This window comes from Acomys minous, assembly GCF_964271855.1.
Source record: "Acomys minous genome assembly, chromosome: 9".
Lineage (NCBI taxonomy): Eukaryota > Metazoa > Chordata > Mammalia > Rodentia > Muridae > Acomys > Acomys minous.
The window spans coordinates 72,791,957-72,817,792 of NC_140490.1; the positions used below are offsets into that span (position 1 = coordinate 72,791,957).

The following is a 25,836-nucleotide window of genomic DNA, read 5'->3' on the forward strand; positions in this document are numbered from 1 at the left end:
CATTAGCAGTAAAGATGTTCTCCTGTTTCTCATCTTCACTTTCAACTCTGTGGCAGCAGTGATGCTAAACGCCAAACATTCAAGAGATTAAAGCCCTTCTATTTAAGAGTTAGTGAAAATCACTCACCTAAAAATAGACAAACAATATAGTTTACATATCTGAGACCAAATCATTTACCAAAGTGAATATTGTCAAATTGACTTTCTCAATACATGATAAAGAAATACCACCTCACAATCCACAAATTCAGTTGAACCTTCCCCATAAAACTGTTGCTATAATGCTCAGTACAAACAGTCTTCTAGCAGGCCACTTCCTAAACAGATTAGGAGCTCTCCAAATTGTTTCCAATAGGAAGAGGCAAGCCAGAACCCAAGCTGCAGCCTCTTTACTTTAAAAGGAAATTCTCTCAGTTATTTCACCAGACCTTCCATGGACTAAGTGCTATATGCACCAAATGATAAAGGTTAGCCCTCCCAACTAAACAAAGGACCTATTGGAGCAGCCAGTGCAGTTGATGATGTCAGAGTGTAGGCACTACAGAACCTGTTTTCTTTTCTTTTTTCCTTTCTCCTTCTCTTTCTTTCTTAGTCTTATAAAATGAATATCATTAAAGCCGGCTACATGAATAAATTAAAAAGGCATATATTCTTCAACATGTATAAAATGCAGTTAAAAGTCACTCTTTCTTGATCTGCTTTCTGATATTAATCATTTATCCAGTCCGTCACTAGTTTGAATAACTCCCAGATTGTTCTTAAATCTGAGGTATGACTGTGATACAGTTTTAAAGATGAAGAAAGTGGATACACACATATATACATGCATAGATACACACATACAGACACATGCATAAACACACACACAGAGACACATGCATAGACACACACACACACACACACGCATAGACACACACACACATGCATAGAGACACACACATACACAGACACATGCATAGACACACACATACACATGTATTAACAGTATTTTGTATCCATTCGGCCTACAAAGCAAATAACTGACACAGGGAGACTGAAACGTACTTTAAAGCTGCCAGCACTTCGCCGGGCAGAGTCTGAACTGATTCTAATCTACTCATAAACTAAACAAACTACTCTAAACCTTATAACACACATATATTCCAAGCACTTGCCACTGTGACCCCTGGGCCGGTCCTCGTCAAGTCCCCACCGTCCTCCTCCAACCGTCAAACTTTTCTCCTCCCCTCCAGGAAGTCCCGCCTTCCACTTCCTGTCCTTCTGCCCAGCTGATTGGCTAAACAGTGCTTTATTGATGGTTGATATATTCACTCAGCATTCCCCCACAATTCCCCCTTTTAGTCTAATAAAAAAAAAACTTTTACCTATACATTTATATCATTATACCAATATACAATATATATACACAAGAACCACAAAACAATCATTATATTTATGTTATAATGTTTTGCTGTCTTCAACCTCATCAGAGACTTGAGAAGGAATAAAAAAGTAATTAGCTGAGTAAATAGGAAGTGAAGGTTAGCAGCTTCCAAAATGAAAAAAAAAAAATGACAGAGACACTTTGCTACCTGAATAGGCACTTAAAACTCTTTAACACGTTGGAGCATCATCTTCAACTTTCTGGCCCACTTTATCTGAGACATGTTTGTGAAGCAGGGACTACTGAGGACTTGTTTACCCTGTCTTAGCAGAGTTTGGCCATCAACTCCACCGGCATCCAAGTTTACCCACTTCAGGCAGAATTCCGTCTGTGACAGACAATAAGGACATTTTTTTGCCCAGTGGCTGGTTTGCCATATCTGAAACCACCTCCATATGTAGGTTCCTTGATGCTCATTACCTTCTTTGAAGCAGGCTGGGTGTTGCCAGGAGTCAACCGGTCTCATTTTCAAAGAATCCTCAAACAAATAAAATTTCTTTAAATGCCATATTCTGTAGGTCTCTGAGTTTTTGAAAACTTAATCTAAATATTTTACCTTATCTATCTATTAAACCTAAGATGTATAATCTTGCGATAAAATTGAATAGCATAATGAATTAAAAATAAACCTATTTTACATCAATATATAATATTCTATACCAACGAAATAAAACTAACCTTGTGAGTAACAATTAAGGCCTTAAGTTGAAGAGTAAATTCAATAATCTACCTTTTGTCCTATCATTCCTAGATATTTTTATATTCTCAGAGAAAAATCCCTGAGTTCAGCCTCGTCCTTTCTCTGAACAAAGCCAATAATAACACAGTCAATTCTCAATGAAGATAAACCTCCACAGCCCAAAACCTTACTCAACCCCCCCTTAAGGGAAATGAGATGGCGTTCTCTTTTTAAAGCTTCTTCAGGCTTTTTTGGGACAAAAAATACCTATACAGGGGCCCAAATAAAACTAGGAAAATGGTTAAACAGTGCTTTATTGACGGTTGATACATTCATTCAGCATTCCTACACACATACACATGCATACACACACATGTACACATGCATACATACATACACATGCATACACATATATGTACACATGAACAGAGACACACATACACATGCATAGAAGCACACACATGTACACATACATAGACACACAGATACACATGTACACATGCATAGAAACACACACATACACATGTATAGACACACATACACACATACACATACATACACATATATACACACATGTACACATGCATACACACACATACACATGAATAGACACACACAGACACATACACATGCGTAGACACACACACATACACATGCAGACACACACATATACACATGCATAGACACACGCACATACACATGTAGACACACACATATACACATGCATAGATACACACACATACATACACATGCATAGACACACACATACACATGCATAGATACACACACATATACACATGCACAGACACACAGGCACACACATGCACATGCATAGACACACAGACACATATAGATACACAAGTTGAGAGGGAGAGATTTATTTAATGGCCTTTGAACATGAGGCCAGGGGTAGAAGGCAGAGTCTGCTATGGCTGGTCTATTTCTTGTCCACACATGGCACCTCCACAGCTGAGCATCATGCTGGGGACACCGTCACTTACAGCCATTTCACGACTGCTTCTAGTTCTCCATGCATTCTGAGGCAGTGGCTTCCAATCACACAGCACAGGTAAGCGCAGGCAATGAAATGGCAATTCAGCGCATCTGGCTCTGTGGTTCGCTCTTAATCACAGTTTCTTTTTCCAAGGTTTTAACTACTTATAGCCAAACTATAAATATGAAGGCTGATAAATATTTACTCATTAAAAATTATGAACTGAAAGCCAGGCATGGTGGCACATACCTTTAATCCCAGCACTCAGGAGGCAGAGGCAGGAGGATCAAGGTGAGTTCGAAGGCTGCCTGGTCTACAGAGAGAGGACAGCCATGACTACACAGAGAAACCTGTCTTGAAAAATCAAAAAAACTATAAACTGAAATGTCTATAATTGGGAAATTTAAACATGAACCACACAGTTTGCCACTCTCAAAGTCTGACTGTTTTTATTTGTGTCTGTGTGCCACTGTGTGCAGATACCATGGAGGCCAGAAGAGGGCGCCAGGCAGTGCTGAATGTCCTGCAGGCAGGGAACTCATTACCTCCACAGGAGCAGCAAGTACTCGTAACCATTGACCCATCTCTCAAGCCATCTCATAATACAGGTAACATTTTTACAGAATAACATATATGTTACAAAATGGCACAAACATACTACAGGTTTTCAAAAACTTAAAGAGTCAAAGCAGATATAAGTCAATGAAACCATTAAAGCTCACATTTAAAATATCAAGATAATATGGAAGTAAAACATATCCCTATTTTAAGACTGAAAACCATTGAATTTGACTTGCTAGTGATGACTCTGATTCTGAGCCATTACGTGACTTACCCTAACCAAGAGTTCCTTCATTACTGTTGTTATATTTGCCATTAGCAATAAACTTTTTAAGTGCAAATCAATTTAGAACATTACATACATACTAACAAGATGTATGAACCACCCTCCAGAGTAAACCGCCTGACTAGTAACCAGAAAAATACAAACTAAATCAACAGAAACCCACATGACAATGAGACTGTGCATGAGAACGGCCAATGCTGGTGACCAGAAGTGGTGACTGACAGGCTGCCACACAGTGCTGCTGGGTATAGCATGGCAGGCCTGACCACAGGAAAACACAGCCACCTGTTAGGGAAACCTGATGGCATCTGTCCTGGTCCCCTCACCTGACAGTACGTACTCTAAAGATGCTCACCCACCCAAGGATATTTATCAGAGTTGTACTCTAGGGCTTAGGACCACCTGACACACTTGCAGAGCACTGACAGCTCCAAACAAGAACAAGTGGGCTCATTTCTTTTTTTTTTTTTTTTTTTTTTTTTTTTTGTGACTTTGTACATGTGAGACACACATTTCTGTTACCAATGCTTCAAAAGCACCCTAATATATTAACTTTTTCTGGTATGAGGAAAGACATTTTTAGACTACTTCACAAGGCACTTACTTCTCTGCAATGAAATTGGCCAATCCTGGTCGGCTTCCTTTCACTGCAGGTGTACTGATATATTTTCTATAATTTTATACATGTGATTGTGTAACCTATGGCTTTTTGAATTTGTCTTTTTCCCTTATCATGACAGAGTTGTTGCATGTACTAACTATATAACATGTATCCATGTAGTATGCATAAATAGTTCTTCCCTTTGCAATGATGAGAAATGCCACATGGGAATTTTATTTTCTTTACCTGTAGACTGGCAACAGAGGTTGTCTACAGTTGGAATGTACTGTTTTTCAAAAGCTCATATGAATATTGATATACGTGTCTGTATGCAAACCTGTTTTTGTCTCCATGGCTAGAAAGCCTGGCACATATCGTGGGTTTATATTTACTGTCCTAAGAACTTACTCACTGCCTGTTATTTTTGCATCAGTGTGGCGAGTTCTACATCTATCTGGAGATAAAGCTTGCAGCCAGGGCACTTCCCAGCAAGCACGAGGCCTGGTTTGATCCCAAACAAGGGAAGAGGAGCGGAGAGAGAAGCAGAGGGGAGGAAGAGGCTTCAGCTCTTCCGTGTCCCTTAACACTTGGCATGGCTACTCTTTGTAACTATACCGATTTTAAGAGGTAATTTACTTATAAGTGTTATTCCATTTTCCCTAGCTGTAGTATGTTGTTTTTCTTCCTTCCAATGAAACAGAAAGCTAAAGAGCTAAGATTAACAGTATTACTAGAAGTTATGAAATCTTGTTAGTCTGAAATAAGGACTGGATAATCAAGTGATAAAAATGTTATAGAAGATTCTATAGTATGGAGATGGAGAAAAATATGCTTCAAGTGTTTATCTGTTCTAATTAATATACAATTCAACTGTATAAAAGATAATTGGGAATTACTGCCAAATAATTTCTTTTTAAAAGGCTATAGAAAAGAAATCTATTCCCTCAGAAAAACAGATTAAGAAAGAAGTATACAATTATTTTGAGTACATGCAATATATAAGAATTCTGTCAGAGTTCCAGGGATTAGAAAGTCTATTTAAATAAAACAAACTCCAAATAAATGCTATTAAACTATCTAAGCAGACCTTCTCCACACACACACAAAAAGCCCTGCCTTCTGGTTCATGACATCAAATCAATTATTAGATCTACTGGTTTCACGTAATTCCCTAAGTACATCAAACTTCAAAGTCAATCATTTTGCAAAGACAATCTCTTGAAAACACAGTTCTCTCTTCTTGACATCTAAACCTGTCAAGTAGTTCTCTGTCACCGTGTCTCATATCCGCCCTTTCCGGTTTATTCTCCTGTTCTCAAGCTCCTGGAGGATACACAAGTGCTTAGATAAACGTCCTCTGAAAACTGCTCCTCAGCCTTAAGATACCATTTCATAGAAGAATCCATGCCCCTGCCTAGGCCAACTGTGTCAACCTGAAACCAGCCATTCAAAGCTCAAAACTCCCGATTCCACCTGCCATGGGTTCTGGCTCTCCTCTTGCAAATGTGATCATTGCTCCTGAGTCTCACCTTGCTCATGAGCTTTCTTTATCTTTAACTGAAATAAATGACTGAGTCCCAAAGAAAGAACCAACCCCTGGCGGGACTGCCTTGCCAGGCCACAGGGAAAGAGGATAAACTTAGTTCTGATTCAACTTGATGAGGTGGGGGTAGGTGGGTAGGGGGACTCCCTTCTGGGAGGAATAAGGAGGGCGGAGAGGAAAGGGAGGGTGGGACTGGGAGGAGAGTTACTTAATCAATCAATTAATTAATTAAAAACAAACAATAGAAGTAACCCAAGAACACTCTCTGTAGAAGGAAGTAATCTGCAGGTTGCAGCCAGCTAAGCACCAGGCCACTACTCATCTCACAGCGCAGTCACAGTTTAGGAAGTTAAAATTCCTGCAACCTCGACTTTGACATAGGGAAAGTTCCAGGGTATGTTTTCCTATGAAGAACTATTGAAATTTAGCCGTTGAAGAGATATCTGCCCAAACACACTTACCACAAAAGGGTCAAATATTCCAGCATCTTCACTCTACACCTGACTCTAAATTAGACAAGCAGCCTAATGCCGAATAAGTTTTCTTATTCACTTAGATGCTTCGATGCCACAAAGTTATCAGGCTACCCATGCTTAATCCACAAACCTGAGATTATATTTAATGCAGAAAATTGGAAATGTGAGTTCCCTCAGCATCGTTTATCAAAAGTTAGAGAGTTTCCCATTTAAGTAATTCGCAACTCATTTGACACATCTCTTATCGCTGAAAACACTGTGCCCAAATATAGAAAACAGGTTCTTGAAGCGCTTGAGAGTCTGAGAGCTGTCAATCAGTCTTATATAAGAATTATAGGTACCGGCACATTGGGGCCAACAATGTACCATTCTGATCATATCAATAGATACAAAACCAGCTTCCTAATTAATGATGCCATGGCTAAAGTAGCACACTACAACCTGTATCTGCTTCAGGACAGGCACCGGGTAGCAGCAGACCTAGAGTGTAAAGCATGGCTTCTTTGACAGAGGAGAGCTAGCAGAGGTTCTTAGACTTGATCTCCAATATTCTTCCAATGAATAATCACCCCGATATCACACTGGCTGTATGACAAATAAGAAAAAATACCTGGAGAGTCACACATGTATATATAGTGACTCTGATATCAGAAGAAAGCTATAAAACTCTAATTACCTGGAGAACTGTCCTGATACATAGACCTTTTCAGATTTGAACTAAAGTCATATGAAACATTACGAGAGGTGGTTGCCAGGCACTGTCATGATTGTACCATTATAGAGTGTGTGTACTAAGTTGTCTGCTGAAGTCCCAACAATCTAGCTTTACAGGAGTGCTGTAGTATATGCCACTACCACTGAATACTATCATATAGCACATGACTGTATTAGCTTGGAGAATTTTTCTTTTCTTCCTCACAGCTATCAAACGTATATGCTAAGTACTCCAATAGATGATACAAAAACAATTTGTACAAAAATGTAAATACTAGTACCAAATGTAACACAGAGAAGACAATTAAGCTATGTAGACAAAGAATTTTGAATGGACACTAAAAATGCAATTTAAGAAGCTGAAAAGAAACACAAAACGTTTAGGGTTGTGTTGACAAAGAGAGAAGGGAAAGATGGCAGTCTTTCCTTTTCTGAAGCATGCAAGGAAAGATCGATGACCCTCCAAGCAACATGTATACATCAACAGGAAGGAAAGAAGAGTTCATCTAGATTAGAGATGAGTCTACACTAAAGACAGCCCAAGGTCAAAGTGCATTCCAGTTCAGTGATGGCCAAGTGTCAAAGTCCAGGGACAGACATGAAGTCAGTCACAGAAGGGACCAATAACAAAAACATCCTTTAAAATTTAGAGATGAAACCCAGCGGGAACACTTAGACATGTACGGAGACTGATGGAGAAACAGCAAGGAACACACGCTTGAGATTACATAAGCCCACACACTCCTGGCTTCCTTACTTAGCACCTTTATGCTTTGAATGATCTTTGAAAGTCTCTTCGACATCTCAACTTATGTGAATTCCCAGAGCAACCAGAAAGACCTCTGTGTGTGTGTGTGTGTGAAAGACATGGGGGGTGGGGGAGAGAGAGGGAGAGGGGGAGAGAGAGAGAGAGAGAGAGAGAGAGAGAGAGAGAGAGAGAGAGAGAGAGAGAGAGAAACAATAATAAATAAGGAAAAAGAGGCCTTGAACTTGGAGAGGAAGTGTTGGGGTAGGAATAAAAAGAGGAAGGGGAAATGTACAAATAAATATAAAACTCATATATGAAATTCTCAAAAAGTATTATTTTGACAAGTGTCTGGGTTTGTTTTCTAATGCTGTGATAAAACACTGACCAAAACCAACATGAAGGGTGAAAGTATTTATATTATTTTACACTTCACACTGTCCATCACTGAGAAGAAGCTGGGGCAGAATCTCAAGGCCGGAATTGAAACTGAAGCCATAGAAAGACACTGCTCACTGGCCTGCTTCCCACGGCTGGCTTAGCCTGTGGCTTTCACAGCCCAGCACCACCTGCCCAGGGTGGCACCATCCACAGGAAGGTAGGCTCTCCCACATCATCACTAATCAAGAAAGAGCCTCCACAGACTTGCCTACAGGTCACTCTGATGGTGCCAATTCTACATCTGAGACACCATCTTCCCAAATACGTCTAGCTTTGTGTAAAGCTGATTAAAATCAATCTGCACAAGTGATTGCCAAAGAGGACTAATTTCAAAAGTAAGGTTAAAGGTTCACATCTCATATCAGTCGGCCAGATACACCCTAGGAAAATACTATAGTCAGGGCAACTCATATAGCACAGATTTCTCAGGTCTGGGGAGGAGGCCTCTTGGGTGTTTCTAATACCCTCCCCCAAGGCCTTATCTAAATCTAATCACTCCAGTCTCATTCCCAAACCCCATCACAGTGGAAGTTAAGGACTCAAAACATGAAGTAGGAGGGGAGACAAAACTCACTCTATAGTAAATTGAAGTAGACAGAAATCTGATCATAAATACAGTGAAAAACCTACGGGTGAATGACATACAGGCAAGCAAGCATGACCTGATTTCCGGATGTCTTCTAAAAGCTTACACAGGACAGCGAAGCTCCACAGGTGTGAATCAAACATGGTACTATCAACCAATATAAGTCTACCAGGCACCCAATAGCAGCAGCAGAAGTGGGTACAACATAGTCTTGACTCTGCTCCCTGAGACCTTACATATGAACAGTGAGCTGTACCTGGCAAGATGAAGGACCATACGCCAAGGAAACCGATCACCATGCATGTGTTCAGAGGAAGAAAAAGCCCTGGACCCTGGGCATGGCCAGGAACGCACCTTTCCAATCCGAGATCTAGAAGCTTCTGTGTACTTCCACTGATCCACATGTCACCTTCTGATGTGTGTGTGTGTGTGTGTGTGTGTGTGTGTGTGTGTGTGTGTGTGTTTGTTCCTAAGTTTTTCATCCCATCCTTTGTGTCTAGAATGCCTTTCTTCTATTAACTTTTATTCTCGGTGAGGTATTTTTCCTAGATTGCTGTTGTGGGTAGGCACATACCAAGAACTAGGTGAGTTGGGTTTTTCTTTCATCCATTCATTCATTCATTGGTCAGCTTGACACAAGCTAAATTATTTGGTAGGGGGAACAATAACTGAGAAATGCCTCTATCAAATTGTTCATAGGAAGGTCTACAGCACCTTTTCTTGATTAACGATTGATGTAGGAAGGTCTAGCTATGGGTCAGTGGCACAGCTGGACAGATATTCTAGGGATGGTATAAAAAAGCCAGCTGAGCAACCCATGAGGAACAATCCAGTGAGAAGCAGAGATGACCAAGGATCTGGTAAATGCCGCGTTCCCTGCTTCAACTCCTCCCTTCGGTTCCTGCCTTGGCTCCCCCGATGGTCAACTGTAACATGTAAGGCAAATACGCCTCTCCCTCCCCGTGTTGCTTTTGATCATGATCTTTGTCACAGCAAATGGAAGCAAACTATGACAGTGATATAGCTGAGTCAAATCACAGATCTACTTTTAGTTTCCTGAGAACATTTTACACTGATTTCCAGAAAGCCTAGAACAGTTTGCCATCCCACCAATAGTGGCGGGTTCTCCTTCACACATATCCTCACCAGCATGTGTTTTTCAGTTGGGGAAGAGAATATATCAAATAAATACCAAATATTTAAAATAGGTATAAATCTGCATTTCCCTAATTTGGTAAGGATGTTGAACACTTTTTGAGACATCTTTTTAGCTACATTCATTTCTCCTTTTGAAAAATAAAACTGAACTCTCTATTCAGATTCATAGCCCATATTAATTTGTTTCTTGATTCTTCATTTTTGGAGTTCTTTACATATTCTACATATCAACGCTCTATCATAGTTATAGATGGCAATGACTTTTCTCCCACCCTATAGGCTTCCTCTTCACTTGATTGTTCTCTTCGTATGTAGAAATGCTTTAGTGTTGTGAGGTACCACTTATCAGCTGCTGGCCTTAATTCCTGAGCAGATGGATTCCTATTCATAAAGTCCTTCCTTATTCCTGTATCACACAGTGTGCTGCCCATGTGAATAGAGGAAATCTCAGAAGGCCCCACCCCTAAGTAAAGAAGATCAGGCAATCAGTGATTCTTGAGAGGAGAAAAATCAGTCTTCCCCAGCAAATGTTAGTACTTTTTTGAGAGGGGGAGGAATGGTAGGGAGAGGCCTTGTGAATCTTGTAATTCTTTCATGAGTTTCCTAAGCCTTCTATGTTTCTTTAGTTTTCTGAGTCTTATGACCCTCTTCCTCCATCCTAGAGACAATGTTTCTATTCAGATAAAATTGCTATACCATCTCTCCCCATCAGGAACAAGAATGTGGAATACGAGGCACTTCTTGACATTTCTGGGAGATACAATCTCAAATGAAACTTGCTGTTCTTCTAGTTTTTCGAATATTTCTGTCCCATCTTCCGCGATGAGCCTTGAGCCGCAGGTGCATGAGTTGTGTTGTGGATATATCAGTTGGGACTGGGCTGCACAATTCTACATTTTCATCAGTTGTGGTTTTCTGTAAATGTCTCTGTCTGTTGCAAAGAGCAGTTTTCTGAATGAAGGGTGAGAACTAAACTTACCTGTGTGTATAAGAACAAATATTTAGAATGTAGTTACAATTTATGCTGGTTTAATAAAGTGGTACTTGTAGGTTTTCTTCCAATATCCATGCCTTCATTAGCTCTAAGAAGCTGGCTACGTTTCCAGTACCAAGCATGATTCCAGCTAGAGACCGTTTCCAGTACCAAGCATGATTCCAGCTAGAGACCGTTGGTTACTGCCAGGTATATGTGCCACTGCTGCACACTTCAAATTATCGTGCTGTGCTCCTTGTGACTGTAGTTCACAGGTGCCGTAGCTGGACAGGACTATTGGCTGCTTCCTTCCATTGAAGCTTGCATGGTGCCTTCTGCTACCATAAAATACAATTTTCAGGGAGGAGGCTTTCAGGACAGTTCCAGCTTGAGAACCTCTGAGCTTCATGTCTGAAAATCATGTCTTCAGCAACAGGGACTTACCTTCCAGCTCTGGGGAACAGACAAGCAATAGCAGTAGGCTATAATGTTTCGAGAGTCTCTTGGGCAAGCCTGACCAACGACTTACATGAGGGTTTCTCACACCTGGTATTGTGGTTTGTCAGATGATGATCTAAAGCTCTTAGGGGAAGGTATACCCATGAAGTGTCACCAACATGGCTGCACAAGCATGACCTGAACAAGGATGACACCAATAGATATGATTATGTAACAGGGAAAACTCATGAGGTTCAACCCTAGGCAGAACTACGGTAACCAGGAAAGATGAGATCAGGAGAATACACCAATTATTCATCTGACATGAAATGGAAAACATGTACATATAAATACCATTATAGGGAAAAAACAAATAACATTATATGGATTGAATAGGTTATGTTTATATATTTAGGAATATACATATTATACACACATATGTGTATATATGTGCATATACATCATATATATTATAAACACACACATGATACAACAATTTATGATAAAAGAACCCATGAATTTGAAAGAAAGAAGGGGATAGAGTATATGAGAAGGTGTTTTGAGAGAGAAAATGAAAGGAAGAAACTGTTATTATAATCTCAAAAAATAGCTTTTTTTCATTTTATCATCACATATTTCTTGTCTAAATGTATGGTTTTGCTGTGACATGCCTATTATGCACATTACACACAATCAGCCCCACTATGTCTTTCTCCTGTTCCTCTACACTTTCACACTGGCCACTTTCCTGAACCCAAGTAGAGCCCTGTATGCTTTCAAGTCCTTTTTTATTCTTTAAATCTATTCCAATATGATAAAATATGCAATTTTTGTTTTCTGAGTTTGACTTATTTCGCTTAATATCATGATTTTCATCCATTTTCCTGAAAATAAAAATATTTCAAACTAGTTAAGTTTTGAAGGTGGGGCTTTATTGTTAATATGTGAACATGAACAGTTGTAATGACTGGCAAGTGTGGACCAGACCTGTTAATTTAATCCTAAGTGAAAACCAATTAGAAATACCAATAGACAAGGACCTGGAATAGAAGGGAAACCCTCTAAACCTCATTAAAAACTTTGTCAGTCAGACAAAACGCTTAAAGCCCTTGTTTACTCCATTATTTGTTTCTTCAGTGGCCACGTTTTTCTGAATTGTTCCTCTAGCACCCCCTCCACGGCACGAAACACTGAAACCCTGCCACTCTCTACTTCTAGTAAAAAAAGAAAACCACAAAAAGTTGGTAAACAGAAGTCTGGTTTGACTAATGGAGTCTTCACATTTTTACTAATGTGTAAAAAAACAAAACAAAACAAAAAACCTTATCTGATGTCATACAATGCTCTAAAATATTCAACACAGAATATTTTAGACACATCACTGTTTAAAATAAGCACTCTGGTGGTAATTTTTAAACGAATATGTTACATGAAAATGAGGGTCATTAAAGAGAAAGAATAATGGTATTTTATAATCATATATTCTAAGCAGGAATTCAAGAGTAACACTGGCTATGTGGCTTGGTTAACCACTGTATGCACTGACTGACAAGCGGTTCGTTTTTGCTGCTCATAGCACAGCACAGTGTGTAGATCCATTTCCACTACCAGTGGGCATTTGGATTGCTTCCAGTTGAGGCTATCATGAATTAGGCCGTTGCTGGCCTACAGTTTTATGGACGTATGTACTGCATGCATTTTTCTTGGAAGTTAACTTTTTTAAAGTGCAACTGCTGGGTTATCATGCAGCCTGGCTCAGCTTTAGGATTCCACCAAGAACATTATTCCTCTTGTGATATTAATGGCAAAAGCAATATTACTTTTTTTAAAATATGGACTGAGTTGCTCATTTTTTTCTTCTATAGAACATAGGCGAGAGAAGGACAGCTTAGGTACACGGGCACTATCCACTCAGACATCTGAACCACCTTAGACACATGTGTAAAGTGACCCCTTCACACATCCACACCTGCCAGCCCACACCCTACTTATCAGCAAAGGTCAGCACTGAGGCTTCATTATGCTGCTCTCCGTATCAGCAATAGTACCAATGCAATGAATGGGTTGAAAATGCATTCCTTGAGGAAAGTAAAAGGTTATGCATATATAACGCATTATTATTTTGTATGATTTTAATTTGTTTGCATTACTTTTTATCTAAAAGTAAAAAGCAAGCCAATGATATCCAGTAATTTCTCAAAATCTCTTGCTGTTCTTTTATCATCTTCCTAATGATAAGAAAGTTCTAGATCAAATATGGCAACCATGGCCAGGGGCAGGACTGCCACCTCCAACCCCCGCTCTCCAGAAGTTATAGCCCTTTGAGTCCCTGCCCGTCCTAGGATGCAAATATGTACACAGAGTGGGGGTGGGAGCCTACGGAGTGAGACTCAGTCTCAAAAGAACAGAACAATGTAAACACTGGCAAGTATTACTCAATGGTTGCCAAATCAAAGGGCAATGTTTTAAAGAAGAGGCACACAGAGCCCTACCAATCAACCACATCGAAAACAGAGAAAAAAGGAAATAAAATCTCGAAACTGACATTAGCACTTCTTCCAAAGGATAACGAGCAACTGGTATTTGAGACTACAATGTCTAATATGACAAGAACCACCAAGAAGCCATGCCCTTAAACAAGTAACTTTTCCAGGGCAAGTTATCAAATTTCTTGGAGAGAATAAACAAATAAGAAAAATCTCATCAAATTATCTTCTTCATCTACCCAAGAAAGAAAAAGACAAAACAAACAAACAAACAAACAAACCCAGCCACTACAGAAGCTTAGCTTTCAAAGATGTCACACAGAGGCAAAATCCAAAGTGCAGGCAATCTTATGGATGAGATATTTAATAATCTGAAAAAGAAGACAGAACTGAAGGCACAAAATGAAGACACAAAAAGAATGCTCTCTGGCGACAGAACAGACATATATGACTATAAACCTCACAGGCAAACACCCAATTTCTAAACAATGCAAAGACTTAAGAGACTACCCAGGCAAATGTCTTTTTTAAGTTGTAAAGGCATGTGTAATGCATCCCATGATATCCATTACCCTACACACACACACACACACACACACACACACACACACACATACAGAGAGGGGGGGGGAGGTTGCTACTCAGTTGCATTTTCATGTTAACAGATCACAGTACAAAGACCAAAGGCTTAGATGTACAGCCAGTGTCTGAAGTAATACAAGAGGGAGGGTAAGGAATATATTCCTTTGACAAAGATAGGACAATTATGAGAAAAAACAAACATGTTGCCCTGACAGAGCAGCACACTTCCCTTTCTGGCCCCTTCACTCCGTTGACTCTCCTGCATCACATACTGGCTTTAGAAACTGTCTGTCCTACCACAGGTCTCTCAGCAAGAGCTGAGGGCTTCTGTTGGTGCTGTTTGTGTTTTGTATCTTCCATGCCTCCCTCACACCCCACTAGAGAGATGGCCTGCAGTTAACAGCACTTGCTGTTTCTGCAGAGGACCTGGGTTCAGTTCCCAGAATGTACACAGTGGCTCACAATAGTCTCTAACTCTAAAGATCTAAGGCCATCCTCTGGCTTCCTCAGCAGCCAGGGGCACAGGCAGTGGACAAATATGAATGTAGACAAAATACTCATACACACAAAATAAAATAAGTAAATCTAAAAACCTTAACATCTGCGCCTCAAAATAATCTCAAAAACTATTTTCAGAGTTACACAAAAATCAGAAACTACCAATGCCTTTAAAGTATACATTAAACACAAAAATCAAACTTCAAATGCAGTATTCTTTCATCCTCAATACCAAAAGTCCCAATCGTGTATGCCTAAAAGCAAGACACACAATGTCTGAATTGTATATACTAGAAGAGATAACTGACCCACCAACGCAATCAGTTATGCTCTAATCAAATCTGGCAACTCAATGAGATGGGAAGACAGCTTAGGCAGCAAAGAGGGGTGCACACACAAGATCCCACAGACTCTGAGAGCATGCAAATTAGCACCATTCACTAATAGAAGTGGGATGTTTTTTTCTTAATAACAATTCATCTAGAGCAGAGGTTCTCAATCTGTGGCTCATGACTCTATTGGGATTATATATCAGATAGCCTGAATATCAGATATTTTCCTTATGACTCATAATAGTAACAATATTACAGTTAGGAAAGAGCAAAGAAAACAACTTTATGGTCGGGGTCACCACAGCATGAGGAAGTGCATTAAAGGGCCGCAGCATCAGAAAGGATGAAAACCACAGATCTAAACATTCCACATTGCCAATTAAACCTAAGTACACATATATCTTATCTTAATGCTCCATTCAAAGTCAAATGAGTGGCTATAATGAACTAAAACACTGCAATTAAATAAATTCACACAAATAAAATACACACACACACACACATTAGTCAAGTTAATATAGGTATACTTGTATCTACAGAGATCTTTCTCTAGTTTATATTCAAATACACTATAGAATATAGAATATAGAATATAGAATATAGAATACACTATAAATTTTAGACTTATACTCTTAGCACTCTCATTTAATCAATATCTTCTTATGCTACCTGACTATTAAAAATCACAAATTTTTAGCAAGACAGTTAACACGTACATTATTTTACACCACATACTTACTACATCAAATTTCTGAGTGATGTTTCCCTGGACATCAAGTAAATAAACCTTGCCATAATGGGTACCCAGTGCCAAGAACTGTAAGAAAAGCAGAGAGGTCAATTAATGAATATGCAGTGTATTAGCATACAGTTAATAACAATCTTTCAAAGTGAAAACATTTAGTGCATAAATGTCCACATATCTTGGAAGACACACTTTCCTTAGAAAAGGTGTGGCTCCAGCTTGGGGAAATGACAGAACCAGGCCTATTTTACAGGGATAGTGCAAGCCGGCTGTCAAGATGACTCATGAGGACCCTCATCTACTGACGGCTAATGGTGTGTGTGCGTCCTGTACACAATGCCTCATGGACTGGGACAGTAAATTAAAAATGCAGCAGTAAAAGCTCAACCATGCTACAGCTGAACCCGAAGTCAGAGGAAATGATTAAGAAAGTCTCCCTAATTTAAGACAAATGTGGAAATCTGGGCCATCGTTTCAGTGCAATGGGGGGTGGGGGCAATGCTTAGCAACAATAAAGTATTATTTCTGAATGGAAACATCCATGCCACATTGAGGGATGAAAAACCTCAGATGTACTTGTATCATCGGCTATAGGATTTCTCTATAAATGGTACCACATAACACTGGGCATAAATGTTTATATTCCAATGCAAAAATAATCCTCTGCTGTCACTAAGTAACTGCTAGGCTACATATTCATTTTATGGCATCAGGCTAGTTCACACATCCCACTGTTTCTTTATTCCTTTGAACTGATCCTAAACAAGCCAGAAGAAACTTAAGGACTACCTGAAATACGACATGAGATTTCTCTTCCTTTTCATTTCTCTAAGCATTACTCAAACAGGCTAGAATCCTCTGTATTTCACTGCGCGCGAGCATGCTTCATTGCAGCCTGTAATGAAATGCTCAAATTCACAGGCACTACTAAGCATCTCAGTCAAGCAGCACAATCTTTAAAAAATAACCTCACCAAAAATCAAGATTTAAGGGGATTTATCAAAATAGAATTGCTAAAAATGAAATTTCAATTCAGGCACTTAAAATACGAAGCTACATTAAAGAGGAGCTACAAAAAGGGGAAAGGGGGCTCATTAGAAATTCATCCCCTGCAATGCCTTTCACTCCTGCAAGGTTGCCTTTTTTCAGGGAGAAAAAAGTCCCCTGGGTAAAAAAATCAATACTGGTTAATAAAACATCAGGTGTGCAGACATAACTAGGGATGACGATTCCGCTGCACAGGCCTGCCTGAATGCACCAGGTGCCATGACGATTAGTCATCCAGGGCAGACAGCAAGCCTGCTGCAAACGGGAGGCTTAGGCACTGCAAAAGAAAGGGAGAAGAAGGTGATCCTGGTGGGAAATTAGTCTGAATATTTAAAGCAAGCAGGAATGTTTTCCCCAAAGCACAGGAACATTCTAATCAGAACTAGAGGACCCAAATGGTTGTAATTTTATCTTCAGAGTGATATTGACAGTATCTGAATAGGAGATGCCACATAAAATGGTAACCGAAGGCAAGCGATATGCCATTTGATGGTGTTCTGCGGTAAAAGAATGGGTCTTAAAAGCTCACTGCACCCCAAGTATCTCACAGTATCGATTCTCCTCATAAATTCTGCATTTAGTTTGTTAGGAAACTAAGGGAGTTTGGATCCTTAAAATGCAGTAATATTGTGTCACTCTGTGGCATCATTGTAAAGGCCATTTTAAAAAATAATTACATTTTATTTTATAAAAAATTGAGAGGCTAAATAGAGGATATTTTACTCACATTAATTCCTTTTCTCTCTTTTGAAAAAACGCTGGTTTTGACTATTTAGGATAGAGAGTAAAATATAATTTTGATTTTGTATTTTTAATCTAAAGATATAGTAAATTTAGACCATTTATGAAATTTTTTCATTTATTTGTAGGGCAAGCTATCTTTTGCTTAGAAAAACACCTAACCTTACCTTAGAATAGTAAATGAATGTTACTGTCTCAAATTAAGCAACTAGATGTTCTTCCAAATAATGTTTAATGTGCTGATCACATTTAATTACTGAAATTATGGATAATTCATATAATCTTTTGCTAATGCTTTTGACTAACCTAAAAACCAGCCAAAATGCAAACTACAAGATTGCCTCCACTATGACAGAATGTAAGAACAAATCCTTCAGGTTTTGTTTCCATCTAGCCATTAAAACCCAGGAGCTTCTGAGCTCAGGGGGTCAAAGTGCTTGCTGCTGAGACAGGTGATGAGCTCAACCCCTCGAATCTATGTGCTTTAGGAAGAGAATCGGCTCCGTCAAGTTGTCCTCTGACCTCTATACACACGCCATGGCTCAATCATGCCTATACATGCACATGCACTCTGTCACACACACATGCACAGACATAATAAATAAACATACATACATACATACATACATACATACATACATACATACATACACGAATGCAATGAAAACTGGCCAAGGCACAGACAATAAGAATGCGCAGCATGCTTGGCCCCACATGGGACGTGTATGCCGCCCACACTACTTCTCCCAAGGCTCAGGAGTCACTGCAGAAATAGGGAAGGAAAGAGTGTATGAGCCAGAGGTTGGGGAAAATTCTAAGGAAGTGATGTCTTCTGACAGAGCACAGCTGAAGTCAGAGCAGTTGCAACAGTATGAACAAAGTCTGTGCAAGCCCAAGCCAGCCCAGACCCATCATGGCTATTGGAACTGGCACACAACCCCACTCCCAGCCATGGGCTGCTGGCAATTGTTAGCTCCTGGGAGAGAGTCAGTTTTCACTAAGTGTACCCCTGGTACACTGACCATGCTCCAGTGGAAGACCGCACACCCAAGAATATCTGGGCAGCACATTTGGTCTTTCACAGGTGAAAGAAAGAAAGACAGAAAGACAGAAAGACAGAAAGACAGAAAGACAGAGAGAAAGAAAGAAAGAAAGAAAAAGGAAGGAAGGAAGGAAGAAAGAAAGGAGGGAGTGAGGGAGTGAGGGAGGGTGGGCAGGCGGTGGGTGGGCACAAAGTTGGATAGGGAAGGAAAGCAGACCTGGGAATGGAAAGAGAAGAGTTGGGGATATGCACATGCACAACTGAATATAATTCAAACACATCTGAGGGCTGGAGAGATGGCTCAGAGGCTGAGAGCACTAGCCACTCTTCCACAGGTCCTGAGTTTAATCCCAAGAACCACATGGTGGCTCACACCATCTATAATGAGATCTGGCTTGTAGGTGTAAATGCAGGTAGAACACTGTATACATAATAAATAAATAAATAAATAAATAAATAAATAAATAAATAAAACATCTTATGAAATTTTCAAAAAAACTATTAATTTTTTAATCCTTGAGCTTCTTATGTATTAGATTTGGGTTTTTTTGTTGTTGGTTTGTTTTTTTTGTTTTTGTTTTTTTGAATTACATGAAAATATGTAAAATCTAGGGTGCATAACCATAAATATAGCTTCAGTGTTCTCTTTAATGTTTAATTAATGAAACGGCTTGTTTTACAGAGAGTGGACATTTTAACCCACTATGTGCAGTGCTTCCACTGTGCACAACTGAAATTTATGTGGGTGAAGTAGATGGGTTTGTGAGCAGGTCTGTGGAATCACCAAGAAAAGGATGCACACTGTATGTGTGTTCAGCCCTTCCTCAAAGCATTTTACAATATTCAAAGTACTGCCACTGGACAGCCTCCAACATACAAAGAGTTAGGTCTTGAAACTGACAAGGCTTCACTAGAAACAGACACCACGTTCGGTCAGGGACAGAAATAAATACTGAAATGCAGAGACAAGGAAGCAGCTGGGATGCAGAGCACGGGCCTGGAATGCCTGCATTCAGTTCCTAGAACTGCAGAAACAAGGCAAACATAAAACTTGAAATGCTGTCAACTCAGTTGGAATCCTCCTACTAAGAAGTACAGACCACAACTGGACGACTATGTTCTAAATGTCAGCATGAACAATGTTTCCAGTTAGCATAACTCATTGGCTCTGTAAGGTGTTGACTACGAGACAAACATGGCGCCCCATTTCATTCACCCAAATCATTATTCAACAAAGACACAAAAAGAACTATACCGTACTTAGAACATGAGCAAAGGCAACATAAAGATTTTGCTATACTGAGGAAAACAGATACAAAAATAAGCAATTGCAATTCAAAGTCTATGATTAAAATGGCAGTACCTCTAAGACTCACAGAAATAAGAGGAGTCGATGTTATAACCCTGGAAGGAAGAATCAGAAAGCCCACACAAGCCAGAGCAGAATCAACTTGCTCAACAGCCTGAAGTTCCATAACAAGAGACAGGAAATTATAAGCAGCTTTACACAGATGAAAGATCCATCTAATTCATGCCCAAGAGAAAAGGCTGGTGGTGCGGCTGCGAAGGCTGACTAACAAGGAGCACCGAATAATTACACAGGGATGAAAGGTGGAAAAGGAGGAAAGCAGGGTGGAGAGATCCAAATCATTAAGACATCAGGAATCAGCAAGTTTCAACAGACAAGACCGCACGATCAGATCGGAATCTCTGGAGGCCACTCGGGCAAAGAAAGGGGCTTAGCAAGAGGAGTGTGGAGCACAAATGTGAAAGAATGCACCCTGTTTCACAGTGTGTGCAACAGTTTCATGGAAAATGATGAGTGTGGGCTACACAGAAGCTCAGTAGGAGAAGAATCTAGCACACGAGCAGAATAGGACAAAACATTGGTACCACAGCCCCACACCCACAGCTAAAAGCAATGAGACAGAAGCTCAGTTACACACAGCAGGCAATGTCCTAGAGTGCCTCAGAAGCTGCACTGAAGAGCTCAGGCCTCATTTAGATGATGAAAAATTATACAGGGGTCTAGAAAGTTCTGTATTTACAACACAGTACACTGCAACAAATGACAGAAGGGTTTAGACAAGAAATCTAGAACAGCCTCCCATGTACCAAGTGCAGGAGGGAGGAAGCTGAAGGCCAGTGCTCAAGTGTAGAAAAAACACAATCACAGGACAAGAGGGATGGCTTTGGGGAAAGAGATGAGCTGTCACTTTTGGCTTAGGTCACAGAGGAAACAGGGATGCCACCCAATGGGCTCACACAGCACAAACAGGTGCAAGTTTACATGGAAAAGAAGATGACCCCAATATGTATTTGCTGTAAGTAAAGGAAGGGGGGAGGAGGGTAAAGAGGAAAGCAAAAGAAAGAGAAGGGAACACCAGGAATGACCCCAAAGGTCAAAAAAGGGCAGTTGTGATAAAGTCTCAAAAAGAGAAACAACTTAAAATCAGCAAAACTTTCATCAGTCAATAAATGGATACAGAAATTATGATATGACCACACAACAAAATATTCATCAGTAAAGAATAAAATGTTGATCCACTCTATGACACAGAAGAGCATCAAAACAGTTCACCAAGTAAAAGAAGTCTGACAAAAGAAATCAAATAATTTATGAACAGCATTTCTCTGAAACAGTCTAAATAGGCAAGTCATTTATAAAGATACAAAGTAGATTGCTGGCTACCTAGTGCTAATTTTCAGTTGTTACATTGTTTAGCAAGTATATCTATGAGAAAAAGAACACAAGTGGACAAAACCACCCTTGAACTCCTATGAGTAAGTGTGGGCGTGAACTCTGAAACTGAGGATAACCTTTAATCATTGTTTCAACTTTCTTAAAGAAATGACTCTGCATGGGGTCATGGTGCACACCTGTAGTACAAACACTCCTGAGGCCAAGGCAGCAAAAGCATGAGTTTAAGGCGACTGTTGGAAATCTAAGAGAAAGCGAAAGGAGATGGGGGAAGGGAGGCAGAGGAAAGAGATGAGAGTAAAGGACAACAGTTGAGTAGGTGGACTGGGACAACAAGCAGTGAAGAAAGACAGGTTACGGCAATCTAGTAGAAAAGCAAGCATGAGTGCATGAGACTCCACAGCCCACAACTATTTTAACTAAGCAATGGATTCAAAACTGAAAGTATGACTAAAGGAATAAAAATATGGATGAGGGAGACTAGCAGATTTAGGATAACTAACAATTTCAAAGGACAAAAAAATTAAAGGAAAATAAAAGAATAGAGCCTAGGACTCCACACTCATGAATGATGTTTGTGTGAAAATGAGCACGGAATCTGACAACAGTGTGCTGCTGGCCAAAGATCATCAACTTCTGGTTACTGAAATCCTCTATAGCATGGCCATAACAGTGGGAGAGGCTCTACTGTGGTGGTTTGAATGAGAATGCCTGAGAGTTTAGACACCAGAGTAGCACTATTTGAAAGGATTAGAAAGATTAGGGGGTGTGGCCTTGTTAGAGAAAGTGTAGGAAGTGGGCTTTGAGGTTTCAAAAGTCCAGGCCAGGCCAGGCTCCACATGTAGTGAGTATTTTGTAATTTTGGTCTCTTTAAAAAACACAGAAATAGATAAGAATATGTTTCTATTTTAATCCCAGGTGTGGGAATATGGGGCTGCTACACAGCAATTGACTATGATTTTCCTCATGTTCTCAGAGGAATAGCTTTGCCAGCATCAGATGGTTTCTGTGGTTGTGTGACATTTGGAACTCTAAGAACTTTTCAGAGACTATATAAATACTAGATAGAGCCCCAATGGGCGGGTGGATGGCTGGTGTTTGGATTCTGTTGGCTGCTTTGGGTCGCAGTTTGTTAAGCAGTCCTGCACAAACAGGAAACAAGAGGAAGAGAAGGGAGAGGAGGAGGAGGAAGAGGAGGAGGAAGAAGAAGAGGAGGAAGTGGAGGAGGAGGTGAAAGAAGAGGAGGAGGAAAAGGAAGAGGAGGAGGAGGAGGAATTATAAATCCTGATGGCAAAGATCAAACTTAATCCAAGGAACTCCACACTCCTAACCAGTGGGAAGTAGTCCAATCATAATGTCAGACCCTTTCCCTTCCATCCTTTTTTCTCTCCTATCTAGTGTTATGGAATTCAAAGGGTGGAAAAGGGTGAAAGAAAAAGAACCCACAAAGTAGCAAATGCCAGCTACAAGGCTCCATCTCTCTGTGTGGGGATCAGGATATAGCTCTACGCTACTTTTCCAGCACCACATCTGCTTGCTGCTATGCTCTTTGCATGATGATAATGGACTATTCTTCTGAAATTATAAGCCAGTCCCCAGTTAAATGCTTTCTCTTATAAAGGATGCTTTCCCCATGGTGCCTCTTCACAGCAATAGGATACGTTGACCAAGGCAGCCATGAAGTGAAGGTCAACAGAAGTAAAAGAGTTTGAAGCACTGCAAGGTCATCACTGAGGAATAGCAGAGTTAGCTAGGGCTCAGCAACCATGGCGTGACAGCCAAAGGAGGCAGGGGACTCCTTTGGAGGGACAGAGTTTGTGGTAAAAACAAAAGAACAGACATTATCATTAAAGCGTTGAGTGAATTTAGAGATCTGTTTATCGGGGAACATAATCTAAAGCAAAAGGCATTAAGTGGGAGGCATAAAGACCACGGCTACATCAGAGCTGGAGATCCGCTCCCAGGCTCACAGGGAAGACGAGAATAACAGATGAAGCCATGGCCTCCACTGTTACACTACAAACAGTTTGGGTTCAGGAATAGACTGAGGGTGTGGTGCAACACCTAGTGTGGGCTCAAAAGGTCAGTGAGACCCTTGCCATAGCAAGCAAGCAGACACTGGGCATTTGGAATCCCCTTAAAGTGCGCATTACCTTGTCATGGACCGTCATACAGCTTGCTGCATCCTTCTGAAGAATCTCTGTCACCCCATTGGAAAGCCTTTCATACTTTAGCTTGGGTTCCTCTTCACTCTCTTCCTGCATGAAAAACAGAGGAGCACTGCAGTCACTGTGGCTTTGTCTGAATGATTTAAAATGCAGTTCTTAAGGTGGAACAAGAGATAGCTCTTTCATTCATTGTTAAAAGCTACAATTATGCATATAGGTTAATATTTCTGTTTCTTTTTGCTAATTACATATATAATTTCACTAGTGGAATAAATTCAATATTTGAAGACATGGATATTTGAACCTACTATTGTATTTTAAATAACTATATAGTCAACCTTACTGTGTGATACAGTACACCCATAAAACTAGTGTGGTTTAAAGGAGCTACAATGGTACACTTGAAAGTTTAAAACAAAGTTGACAAACCAAGAACTGCAATGGTATAAAGTTAGCTAAAATAAAAGTTCAAAAAATTAATCTACTTACAGGTACTTCTTTTTACAAATGATCTTCTGGCCGTCACCTTCTAGTTAACAGTGAAGTATCGTAAAGTATACCAAAATTCCTACACAGAGTAACTGAACAGGCCTGGGAGGCACCATCCATCATGGCCTGCACTGAGCAACTGAGGCAACCTGACCTACAGGGGCCAAAGCTGCAGAGCAGTGAGAAAGTGAGCAGAAAAGTAATACATTCTACAAATAATGTCTTCCAAGAAGAATTTGCTAGGCTAAAAATTCAAGCTTAGCAGTAAAGAGTGCCCACTGCTGCAGGCAGAGAAAGCAGCACCTTGTCTTTGTATCTACGGAGACGGAGTGACAAATTTGAAGACCTGAAAGATCTAAGTCATGATGCAAGAAAGGGGCAGAAAAGGAAACCTGTTACACGGCTGCTTTTCCCCACAGCATTCACTCTTTAAAGATGGATAGAATGTAAAACTAAAAACTAAGTAGGAAGCCCCACAGATGTATAAGAAAACAATCTCTCTGGTAAACTGAGAATAATTAAGAAGTCTGGAGCCATAAGCAAAATATGTCCTGGTGAATACCATAGCTGCAAAGTTTGGTCCACAGGGGACACCAAAACATCAACAAAGAATTGTTAAGGTTAATTCCTGATTAGAACAAAGTACATAACGCACAAACTTCTACTAAGTAGAAAGAAAACTATGCAAGTGTGTGTGATTTTCATTTATAATATTTAGGGTTCAATACTATGCCTATAGGACCAAATAGCCCAAAGTTAGGAACAGAGGAGTACAAAAATAAATCTAAGGACTTAGGTTTGGTTTAGGGTTTAGTACTAGAACTGGGACACCTAAGGCAAAAGGATCACACCAAATTTGAGGCTAGCAGGGCTACACTGAGATCCTATCTCAAAAATTAATTTATTAAAATAAAACAAGTAAGCTGTATATTATAATTAGTAGAAAAGTATATTAAGTGTGATCATATTTTTAAAAAGACAAATAAAAAATAAACTCATAAGAACAACTTGATGAAAAGAATACTTCTTCCAACAACTGTAATCTAGAAAAGAATCAAATAAAAATTTCTCAGATGGAAGTACAAGTGACAAATGTAATTTTTTTATGAATAAGCCAACAGGTGGCTTAAATTTAAAAACTTTGGCAATATTGAAGATAAGATTCATGAGATGGAGAGTTTATATTCATATCCCATATATGCCACCAAAGGGCAGTCCAGAGAGGCCAAGTGGAGGGGCAATATAGGAGGAAACATGGGTGTGTCCTGGAACACATGACAGCATCAAGAGCTCTTAAGGTCCTGGCCTCACCACCACACGGTTAACTGTCCTACAAGAATAAGGAGACCTTGGCAGGAGCAGCACTGAAAGCTATCACTGGGACCAT

The 25,836-nt window shown here is 39.9% G+C and overlaps 1 protein-coding gene across 1 annotated transcript in view; it reads right to left on the reverse strand.

Annotated features, from left to right (window-relative positions):
* Window positions 1–25,836, reverse strand: part of VPS41 (VPS41 subunit of HOPS complex) — a 148,607-nt gene that overhangs the window by 98,646 nt on the left and 24,125 nt on the right. Inside the window, exons 3-4 of the mRNA XM_084796674.1 lie at window positions 23,946–24,050; window positions 16,256–16,333 (exon numbers count right to left, since the gene is read on the reverse strand). Of these exons, the coding sequence (XP_084652800.1) occupies window positions 16,256–16,333; window positions 23,946–24,050 (183 nt within the window). The remainder of the gene's footprint in view (window positions 1–16,255; window positions 16,334–23,945; window positions 24,051–25,836) is intronic.